The sequence below is a fragment of the Anoplolepis gracilipes genome, chromosome 9 (genome assembly GCF_047496725.1).
Source record: "Anoplolepis gracilipes chromosome 9, ASM4749672v1, whole genome shotgun sequence".
Lineage (NCBI taxonomy): Eukaryota > Metazoa > Arthropoda > Insecta > Hymenoptera > Formicidae > Anoplolepis > Anoplolepis gracilipes.
Window position 1 is genome coordinate 11,880,964 of NC_132978.1, and position 11,004 is coordinate 11,891,967.

Consider the following 11,004-nt stretch of genomic DNA (forward strand, 5'->3'; position numbering starts at 1 on the left):
AGAAGAGAATTTTTGATCACATATATAATAAATTTGTGATTTATAATTATAATATGATATTTTAATGAATCTTTATTTGTAATATGTAGTTGTTAAAGAAAAGTATAATCTTGTATATAAATTGCTAATTATATAAATTTTTCAAATATGTACACTATATTTTTTATATATAAGAAAATGTGTATAATCTTATGTTTATTCAAACATCATAAAATATGGAAGCCAAAGGATATCTAATAATAAATGCCAATATACTGCTAATAACCTGAAAAATATTAAATTTGTTATTTTTTTAAATATGTAATGTACTTATATATTTTCGTTAAAAAAAAAATATATATATATATATATATTATTACCTGAATTATTAATAGAATCGTTGTAAGTGTCGGTTCTTTTAATGGACCAAAGTTGATCAATATAAAATTGATTAAAGTTAAATTATTGCAAGTTACAATACTTTTTCCATCTTCTTGCCACTTTATCAATTTAAATGTTTTTAGTATCCACATCAATAGATTTCCTAGAGTAAAGAGAAATAGAATTTTATAATAGTATTGTGTGTGTATATATATATATATATATATATATATATATATATATACACAATATTATGAACAATTTCTTTACTAATATACATGTATATGTGCTACATTTATAAATTATCATACCAATTGTGTTAAGTTCTGATTTATTAAATACAGTTATACTGGGCTCCAATTTATCTGTATCTTTATTATACCTATGGATAAAAGGATATATATATATATATATTTTATCTTTCTCATATATCACAAATTCTTTAATAGAGTTATTTATAAATAATGTCTTTTAATTATCTCTAAAACTTACTTTGGTAATCTATGCCTAGGACATGGTACAAAATGAAAAAGCTGTGGTATACTGTATAGAAAATTGATTATTTGAGGGATGAAAAACAATAGAGTCGTTTTACTGAAATGACCTATGATACCAACGACAGCAAAAGTCATTCCCGAAAGATAACAAAACGTATCACCCACAAAAACCTGTGATGGATACCTTGAACAAAATTGTTATTTCTATAATTATTTGATCTAATTTTTAATCCTATTATCATTTCTATATTCTTAAAATAGCTATATATAACAAGTTATACTATTTAAATACATCCGAATTTTATCTCGTATAATTTTGTATAAAAATTATATTTATTTTAACAGTACGTGCTATTTACACATAGAGAAATCTCTGGTGTATTATATGAACATAAAAATTTATGAATATATATATATATATATATATATTATCATATGCTGAAGAAGTCAATTTGAGATGCGCCATTTCTCGACTATAAGGAAGGACGAAGAACGGACCATGATAACTACAAACACGTGTATGCATTTGAGAATCATATTTGCAGAAATATAAGAAGATGAAGCGATATGACATTAGAATCATTATGTTCCTTTCAAAACTTAATTTTCGTCGGAATAATCTGATGAGATCTGTGACTCATGGGAGGACCCAATTCGTTCGCAGGACGATTATTCGTACCTGACATAGGGGATGATATATAGACCCGTACAGTCAACGAGATGCCTCTCTAAGACGCGTGCGCCTTGCGAATAGTCACGATCGCGTTTGCCGCGAGTATGTGTTCGTGAATACATGGATAGATCGCCGGCTGGCTGGTGCGGCACTCGGGCGTGGTTTTTCACGTCGTCGCGGTGTGCCTGTGTGTGTTGCTACCCGGCCTGGAGACAAGGGGCACCCCTCCGAATCTTTTCGAGTCCCGATCAACGGGGACCAGTCAGCTAGCGACTATTAGCGGGGCTCGGAGTATGTGCGGTATCGCACGTCCATCCACGCCGGTTGCCGATCGTATAGTCGCCGTGGGATCCATTTAAATTAGTCGTCAAGACCGGAGTGAGCGAGAGAAATCGCGATCGTCTCGCGAATTAAATGACACGGCGCGCCGCGGTGACATACCCTACGAAAGACATCACAACGAGACCCTGGTGAAACCGTCGACGGAAATCGCATTGTGAGTGATACTTTATTACGTAATATTTGTAGCAGTGTCGATGACCGATGACACATGCGTGCGGGGCGGAGCTGCCGGGACGTTTAACTGCTGGCGAATCTGATCGAGTTGTCGCGCGACTTTTACCGCAATGCGGTTGATTAGTGAGGATTATGTCGCTTAGATTTCGCGATTTGTATAGAATAATTACGATTTTTTGCCATAATAAATATACATACGCGTATATATAAATATATATATATATATATATATATATATATATATATATATATATATGTGCTAGAAATATGAAACGTCGCTAGAGAAATGAGGTCAATGAATTTTACATTAGACAGAAATATGCGAGTATAATGTTATCTTTCTTTTTTTAATTCTTATTTTCTATATCAAAGAATGTTATGAATTCAAGCTGAAAATCGATTCCAAATAAAGATGTAAATGTCAAATGTATCATTATAAAAAGACATATTCATAAACATCATCTGTATTAATAATAATGAGACATAATTGTGTTATTCTCTGTTTTTAGATGATTCTTATGGGATTGGAATCTTAACGAAAATGTCTTCGACACCCAGATTTTTCTCCAGAGATACCCAGATTTTTCTCCAAAGACATAAAATGAGATATTAGACTTTTCGAGCATAGGGATCGGTGCCATGCAGGTCCGCTTAGATGGGAAGCTGGCGTTGCTGTATACTCTATTAATCTTGCAGGTCCTAATTGTTATGATCTATGTCGTCACAACCCCGCCAGCTGAATTAACTGCATCAACGACTCGTGCATCTGTCAGTTTTGTCAAATTTGAGACATCACAGGTATAACTAACATAAATTAATAATGCACATGATTAATTTAATTGAGATATTTTATAATAAAACTAAAATTTGTTTTCTTACTATTAAAGGAACTGCAAATAAATCAAGGCAATCGTAAAAAATCACCAATATATCAGACAATCAATGGAGAAGTAGTACTGAAAGATGTCAAAACTTTTAAACTGTTTGAAATATATAATCATACTGTATGCTGGAAATTTGGAGTAGACGAGCATAAGATGAGAAGCAATGAGCATCTGGAAAGATGTATTTGCAATCAAGGATGGCATGGCTGGGATTGCGGACAGCCTGAAGTCGTATGGAGAGCGATCATGGCATCAAAGCAAAACATTAGTCTGAAACGTCGTAAAACTGCTAGACACGTTATCCACACTTTCTTTCTGAGTGAATATAATTCAGGCATCGCCGAAGTGATAGTAGAGGAACTCTACAACGTGGTGGATCTTTTTGTAATATGTGATTTTAACAATGCTGAGGATAATTTTCGACACAAGTTGTCGAAGGGACTGTTACAGCGGGAGCAAAAGAAGATCTTATACATCAACGTAGCGACAAAGTCTCGCAAACCATTGAGGATAGTATCGAAATACGTCTGGGATAAAATCAAGACTGTAGTACAGAATTTAAGAGACGATGACATCTATGTAATAACGGAACCCGAACAGATATTGAACTCCAGGGCATTAATGTTCCTCAAAGTGTACGACGGTTGGGCTCAGCCTATCGGATTTAGATTAAGATGGTCGGTATATGGCTTCTTTTGGCAGCATCCGCTCAAAACAACGATAACGCTCGGAGCATACACTGTCAGCTTGATACGTAATGCCTATCAATCTAACTCACTTGTACTGCGACAGCAATTGGACGGAGACACCAGCGAAAGAGATATTTTAGGATTAGTCATAGGAGATTTAAATCACTATGGCGGATGGTACTGTAATCTGTGCCAAGCGCCTGCAAATATTATTATCGATCTTCGCAATAAAGTCCGGTCTAAGGAGATTCATATCGAAAAGACTATAGATGTGCCGTTCGTCGAGGATCTAATAGGAAGCGGACTGTGGTTGGACGGTAAAACCAGTCTTCTGAGAGCTTCTAAATCTAGAGATTCCTACTTTGCGCCTGAAACGATTCTCAATAACACATGGAAATACGACTGGCTGATAGAGAATTTTTATGCTAAACTAGACTACTATTGACATACTGGTCACACCCGACTGTGATATTAACTTATACTCGATACTCAATGTACACTAATGTAATATTATACACTGAATTTATATACATTAAAATATTATGTTGACAAAATATAAATATTAAATGATTTATACATACAAAACTCTTACAAGCTTGAAAATTTAAAATTTCCCATGTTCACAAATATTCCTTTTATATATTTAAATTTATTGTAATACCAAAAAAGATTAATTTTCTTATGCAAGAAAAAAAAAAGAAAAAGAAACCTTATGTAAAAAAATCCTTCAAATACAACTTACCAATTAAATTTGAATAATGCGAGAGAAGTTGCTATGTAAGGCAGCATAAAGTATATTGAAAATTGATGTGCCTTCCATTGACTGCCAAATAATTCTATGATGTTGAAGATAAGAATACTTGTGGCAATGATTAAACTTTGACCAACCTCCAAACCATTAATCCCAGCTAATATGTTTATCGCATTTGTACAGAATACAGCCAACATTCCCATATATACATAGTAAAGTATCCATAAATCCAGTGAGAAACCAAACCATGGTCTCAATGGTTTTGGTATAATGATTACCGTGGAATTAAAGTTAACATAGTAAACCATCAATAATGGCAAGGATGCTATAGTAGGTAAGAGTAATTTGTGTCGCCAACGTAAATCCAAGACATCATCGGCAAAACCCAAAAATAGCATGCAACATATTGACAGTAACGCAGCCAGAAATTCAACGAACTGTAATATATGAAAAGCTTATTCTTTATATATGTATGTCTTTTAAGAGAAAAGTACATAATATCATAGTATAAATAATAATATCATAGTATAAATTATTCTTTAAATCAAACATAAGTTTCTATAAAAATATTCATTAAAAAATGTTTATCTTAAATTCAACTGATTTTAGAAAATCAGTTGAAAAAAAAAAAATTAATTTAAACTACTATTAGTTCTTGTCTGATGTTTCTCATCATACCTGGTCATGTGGAAAATTTTCATTTCTAAATATATGATCTGTAAATGGTACAGGAATAAATAAGAACATTGTTATGAGAAATATACATCCGGTAACAACACCTATCGCCTCCGGTCTGCAAGAATAAATCGGTCATGTATAGGCACTGTCGTTAACAATTTACAAAAGAATACATGATGATAATATCAAAAATATAATAACAATATTATATGTACAAAATAATATTAATTAAACTCAAATTATTATTTCTCGTCTCACTTACATTTTATCACTGGCCCTCTTACTCATGTCAATGCCGTAGAGGTTAGCTTTGACAAACATGGATTTTATCCTCGGAATTAGATGAATAGTCAAATAATACGCACTCACAGAGATTAACGCGTTGATACATATTGGAAATATTAATAACCACGTTTCCTCGGCGTTCATTTTAAAATTACACGCGTAACACCGGTTTTAAACACGCATACATACACACACATACACACTCAAATCAATGTCATAAAAGACACAGAAACCGGTATCTATTATCTATTTTGACAAGACTCGTCGACAACGCGATTGCCACATAACTTGCATTGATAACTCGTTAATCAATTTGCGACAACTGCTGTCTGCAGTTATTTATTCACTTTCAGGCTCCGCGCGTATGCGCCGCCATATGTGTTGTATCGATTTATCGAAAATCGATCGAGAGTCGAGATCCCGCAATTTGAAATGAGGCTTAAAATAAAGGCGCTGCTGTGCGGGTATTCAAACGTTTTATGAAAATAGAACCGACGACTGCTCTCAAGATTCGGGATTTAAATACGCATGAATCTTGACAAGATATCTATTTATTTCATAAGATTATCTATTTATTCATAAAATATTACTTAAAATCATAATTTTTTTTATTTAATGGTATTTTTTTTACAATTATTAAAATTAAATAGACTGGTGACCACCGATTTGTGACAGTTTAGCAAACTCAAAGTTGTCTGACAAGCCGACGAACACAACCTCCTTGAAATGTCATCAACGTGAATCATTTTTTAACTAAATCACAAAAAGTGTTACGCATAATTGCGAAACTTATACTTAATTCGATATAAATTTAGTTTTCGTCTTTGGTAAGTAGAAGAAGCATGCTAATTTTCTCTTTTCATCATCGGATCAAATAAAAATAATCACAATAATCAGTTTCATCTTTTAGTCAATGGACGAGAAACAAAGGGACGAAATTACTGCATTGGAAAGTATCTACAATAAAGAGGAATTTTCATATCACGAGGAAAATGGCCGATTTAATTGCACTTTCAAAATATTTGTAAATCTTCCAGCAGAGTATTACTTAACATACAGGGATTTGAGACATGAGACAGATTCTAAGCAAGACGTACAGATATCATACTTGCCACCTTTAACTTTAAATGTTACATTACCGGAGGATTATCCGTTTGTGTCTGCTCCCATATTTACATTATGTTCCTCTTGGTTACACCCAGTAGTACTGTCTAAGCTGTGTAAAAAACTTGATTTGTTATGGGAGGACAGCAAAGAGGAAATTTTGTTTACATGGATGGAGTTCCTACAAAATGAAACGCTTACATTCTTGAAGATAAAAGATCATCTGGATATGGATTATATGTATACATCATATAAAAAGACATTAGAGAAATTACAAAATTTGCAAGCAAATAAGGAAATAGGTGAACAATGTAACAAACAATGCAATAGTGAAGTCAATAAAGAGAGTAAAGAGAGTATATCAAAGAAAAGCAATGTCATTGATAAGAGAGCCATTTTAGATTTTCCAATCAGTAAAAATCCTATTCAAGTATTGATCGATTACAACGAGAAATGGAAACAAATTAAATTCAAACAGAATTTTTATACATGTAACATTTGTTTCACTGACAAGTTGGGAGAGCATTGTACTCAATTTTTGCCTTGTACTCACACTTTTTGTAAAGATTGCATTAAGGGTTACTTTGAAGTAAAGATTAAGGAAGGAAGTGTACAGAATATCTGTTGTCCTGAAGAAAAGTGTAAATTTGAAGCTACACCTAATCAGGTAATTATTTCACGCTATATATTTTATTACTTAATATTGAAATTCTATGCTAAACATTTACTGGATCTGTTGCAGATAAAAGACTTAGTAAGTTCAGAATTGTTTTCAAAATATGATTCCCTATTATTAAGTACTACATTAGACACTATGATGGATATAATTTACTGTCCAAGACGACACTGTCAATATCCAGTCACTCGCGATCCCGATGACCATATGGCAAAATGTCCCGTTTGTCAATATGCATTTTGTGTTCGTTGCAAGATGGTTTATCATGGAGTAGAACCCTGTAAAATTACCTCAGGTACGCACCTAAATCTTAAAACGATTTTATTCTATAACGTACAAAACATCTCTGTATTATTTATTTTTTTTGCAACCTTTTGTTCTAAAACATTGCATGTTAAAGAATATATTATTTTATATAATAATTTTTTGATTCATTATTAACAGCTGAGAAACAACGGTTAATTAATGAGTATCAATCAGCGAGCAATGAAAAGAAGGCAGAGATGGAAAAGCGTTATGGCAAGAAGCAACTTCAAACAATGATAGAGAATACTATGTCTGAAAATTGGATTAATGATAATAGCCATAATTGTCCTCACTGCAAGACAGCGATTGAGGTATTAAATTCGACTCACAAAAAATTTTTCAATTTCGATTACAATCAATTGTACTGATATACATATCTTGATATATTGTTACAGAAGTCGGATGGATGTAATAAGATGACCTGTTCGCATTGCGGCACATATTTCTGTTGGCTGTGTGGGACGCGGCTCAATCCCGAGACGCCTTACTTACATTTTCGAAATCCGGAATCCAAATGTTTCAATATGTTGTATCGCGGTGTAATACCCGATGAACCGGATGATGATGATGATTTCGATTTTCACGCCGAATATTTGGATTACTATTCCGACGACGAAGAATATATCTACGATGAAGATTTCGTTTTGGAGCCAGACGATTGAATCAATTTCATTAAATTTTGTAAATATGATCATAAATTTACAAAACATATAGCGAATTCGATTAGATGCACTAGTATGCACTGGTGCATTAAGGGTTATTGTACACAATTTTCAATATAAACATCAATAATTACAAAAACATTAAGGTAATTATAACAGTATAATGATAATTATTATTATTATGGAACAATAGTTATTTTACTTTTTTAATTACTTATGTCAATGTAAATGTGTACGATAATTTATGTGCGTTAGTGTAGTCAAGTCAAATTTGCTATACGACATTTTTGGGATGTTTTTTTATTTTGCTGTTAAATAAATTAAATAATTGGATAATTTGCGCAAATTGTACCGTAGTATATTTTAATTCAATGAAACTTGAGAAATTATTTTTATGGGTATATGGACGTATCTAGTTGTTTTCAAATTGCTATTATAAAACTGAATATTGCAAAATACAAATTTATTTTTTAATATCATGATTAATATTTTTGCTCTCTTTAATGCAGGAAAGGCCTTTATCTGATGTAAAGATACAATAGAAATGTTTTAAATTATAAGAAATATACATAAACAGTGGTACTTTTAAATCTGTGCATTCAATATGAAAAAAAATGTAATTAAAGTGATAGTAATTGTTGCAGGTAGAGAATATTCTTAATGTAAATGCACATTTACAAATAAACAAATTAATATTTTTGCAATAATTTAATAATTTATTTTAATTCTCATTTGACAAAAAGTATAGGTGTATCAATCAGTCGTAAGCTTGCTTTGCAAATGGATTAATCTATTTCAAAATGTATAGAGACATTTTAGACAAAGCTGTAACACAAGCGGACAAATGGTATTCGCGTCTTTTAGTATTCTTCGGCGCCTTCTTCACCCTCGCCTTCCGCGGAATCCATTCCGACTTCTTCATAATCTTTCTCCAATGCAGCGAGATCTTCACGCGCTTCGGAGAACTCTCCTTCCTCCATACCTTCGCCAACGTACCAGTGGACGAATGCGCGCTTGGCATACATTAGATCAAACTTATGATCAAGACGAGCCCAAGCCTCTGCGATAGCGGTGGTGTTCGACAACATGCAGACGGCGCGCTGAACCTTTGCAAGGTCGCCGCCCGGAACAACGGTCGGCGGCTGATAATTGATGCCGACCTTGAAACCAGTGGGACACCAGTCGACGAATTGAATAGTACGCTTCGTCTTGATAGTGGCAATCGCCGCGTTGACGTCTTTGGGTACGACGTCGCCACGATAAAGCATGCAGCAAGCCATGTATTTACCGTGACGCGGATCACATTTTACCATCTGATTAGCCGGCTCGAAACACGCATTTGTAATCTCCGAGACAGAGAGCTGCTCGTGATAGGCTTTTTCGGCCGAAATGACAGGCGCGTATGTGACCAGGGGGAAATGGATTCTGGGATAGGGTACCAAATTGGTCTGGAATTCCGTTAGATCAACATTCAAAGCACCGTCGAATCGTAGAGACGCCGTGATGGAGGACACGATCTGGCCGATCAGGCGATTGAGATTCGTATAGGTCGGTCTTTCAATATCCAGGTTGCGGCGGCAAATATCGTAGATCGCCTCGTTGTCGACCATAAATGCGCAGTCGGAATGTTCAAGGGTGGTATGCGTTGTCAGGATAGAGTTGTACGGCTCGACCACAGCTGTAGAGACCTGTGGTGCAGGGTAAATAGCGAACTCGAGCTTCGACTTCTTTCCATAGTCGACGGACAAACGTTCCATCAACAGGGAGGTAAAACCAGAGCCGGTACCGCCGCCGAATGAGTGGAAAATGAGGAAACCTTGCAAGCCAGTACATTGATCTGCGAGCTTGCGAATGCGGTCCAGCACGAGATCGACTATTTCCTTGCCGATCGTATAATGACCGCGAGCATAGTTATTTGCAGCATCCTCCTTGCCAGTAATTAATTGTTCCGGATGGAACAATTGACGGTAAGTTCCAGTGCGAACCTCATCTGTGCACAAAGATTGAAAAATTATAGTAAAATTTTTGCAATTTATCAAATATGAAGCAACAATAAAAAGTTATGCAGATGAAATACATACCAACTACAGTAGGCTCCAGATCGATGAAGACAGCTCTGGGTACGTGTTTGCCAGCGCCAGTCTCACTAAAGAAGGTGTTAAAACTGTCGTCTCCACCTCCAATAGTCTTGTCAGAGGGCATTTGGCCGTCCGGTTGGATGCCATGTTCCAGGCAGTACAGCTCCCAGCAGGCATTGCCAATTTGTACACCAGCTTGGCCAACGTGGATTGAGATACATTCACGCTAAAATAAAACATATATACATTAATATCCTAAATACCTCAAGATTTTTAGAGATACAAAAGGACCGCAATAAGCAAGCCTTAGGTTACACTTATCTTGACGCTTTCAGTATTTATAGCGTCAAGATGAACGCAGCCTGAAATAAATCAATACAATGAACTTTTCAAAATGGCTCATCGAGGTCAATGTCCGTACCTTAGAATATTCGAATAATCAACAGACTTATATATTATACAAATATTAATATTCATGTAATAAGCGTAGAAATGTGTAAAAATTAATTAATCGTACAAATTGTTCTTGAAAGAGATGACGTTTCTAAATTTAGGCGTAACCGGCCGGCGTTTAACCGTTAACAAAATGGCCGACCTCTCAACAAGGATGGGCGTCACGAGAAAGGTTTAGGATTCTGATACGAGCAAAAGCGTGACAATTATCGACACGACTTACCATTTTGTATTATAATTTATTTCTCGTTTTCTCTTAGAAAAAAAAGAGCGATGTAGCCGCCACAGGAAATCGATAGTCGGCAAAAGCAAGTAATGGAGCTTCCGCTAACAACCGTAGAACGTCGACGTCCCAGCAACTATTGAAGCGACCGACGCTTATTACGCTCTAT

General features: G+C 34.7%; 4 protein-coding genes across 6 annotated transcripts; 2 read left to right on the forward strand and 2 right to left on the reverse strand.

Annotated features, from left to right (window-relative positions):
- Positions 1-79: 79 nt before the first annotated feature.
- On the reverse strand, positions 80-5,718 carry Alg7 (Alg7 dolichyl-phosphate N-acetylglucosaminephosphotransferase). The gene is made up of 7 exons (XM_072899458.1): positions 5,311-5,718; positions 5,049-5,163; positions 4,362-4,807; positions 853-1,041; positions 672-742; positions 360-523; positions 80-265 (listed from the first exon to the last, which is right to left on the reverse strand). The coding sequence occupies exons 1-7, from the start codon at positions 5,475-5,477 to the stop codon at positions 200-202; spliced, it is 1,218 nt and encodes a 405-aa protein (XP_072755559.1). The 5' UTR covers positions 5,478-5,718; the 3' UTR covers positions 80-199.
- Positions 1,531-4,204, forward strand: Mgat3 (beta-1,4-mannosyl-glycoprotein 4-beta-N-acetylglucosaminyltransferase). Its single transcript, XM_072899455.1, has 3 exons — positions 1,531-2,026; positions 2,556-2,844; positions 2,934-4,204. The coding sequence occupies exons 2-3, from the start codon at positions 2,686-2,688 to the stop codon at positions 4,062-4,064; spliced, it is 1,290 nt and encodes a 429-aa protein (XP_072755556.1). The 5' UTR covers positions 1,531-2,026; positions 2,556-2,685; the 3' UTR covers positions 4,065-4,204.
- A 102-nt stretch (positions 5,719-5,820) lies between the features above and the next one.
- On the forward strand, positions 5,821-8,882 carry LOC140669515 (E3 ubiquitin-protein ligase RNF14). 3 transcript variants are annotated; one of them, XM_072899452.1, is made up of 6 exons: positions 5,821-6,160; positions 6,244-7,104; positions 7,180-7,408; positions 7,558-7,730; positions 7,815-8,100; positions 8,591-8,882. In XM_072899452.1, the coding sequence occupies exons 2-5, from the start codon at positions 6,247-6,249 to the stop codon at positions 8,079-8,081; spliced, it is 1,527 nt and encodes a 508-aa protein (XP_072755553.1). In that variant the 5' UTR covers positions 5,821-6,160; positions 6,244-6,246; the 3' UTR covers positions 8,082-8,100; positions 8,591-8,882. The 3 variants fall into 3 exon arrangements, with proteins under 3 accessions (XP_072755553.1, XP_072755552.1, XP_072755551.1); XM_072899451.1 differs by having other exon boundaries at positions 6,231-7,104; positions 7,815-8,882; XM_072899450.1 differs by having other exon boundaries at positions 7,815-8,882.
- On the reverse strand, positions 8,777-10,981 carry LOC140669516 (tubulin alpha-1 chain). Its single transcript, XM_072899453.1, has 3 exons — positions 10,836-10,981; positions 10,163-10,385; positions 8,777-10,071 (listed from the first exon to the last, which is right to left on the reverse strand). Exons 1-3 carry the CDS (start codon positions 10,836-10,838, stop codon positions 8,942-8,944), a joined length of 1,356 nt encoding a protein of 451 aa, XP_072755554.1. The 5' UTR covers positions 10,839-10,981; the 3' UTR covers positions 8,777-8,941.
- Between the last annotated feature and the right edge of the window lie 23 nt (positions 10,982-11,004).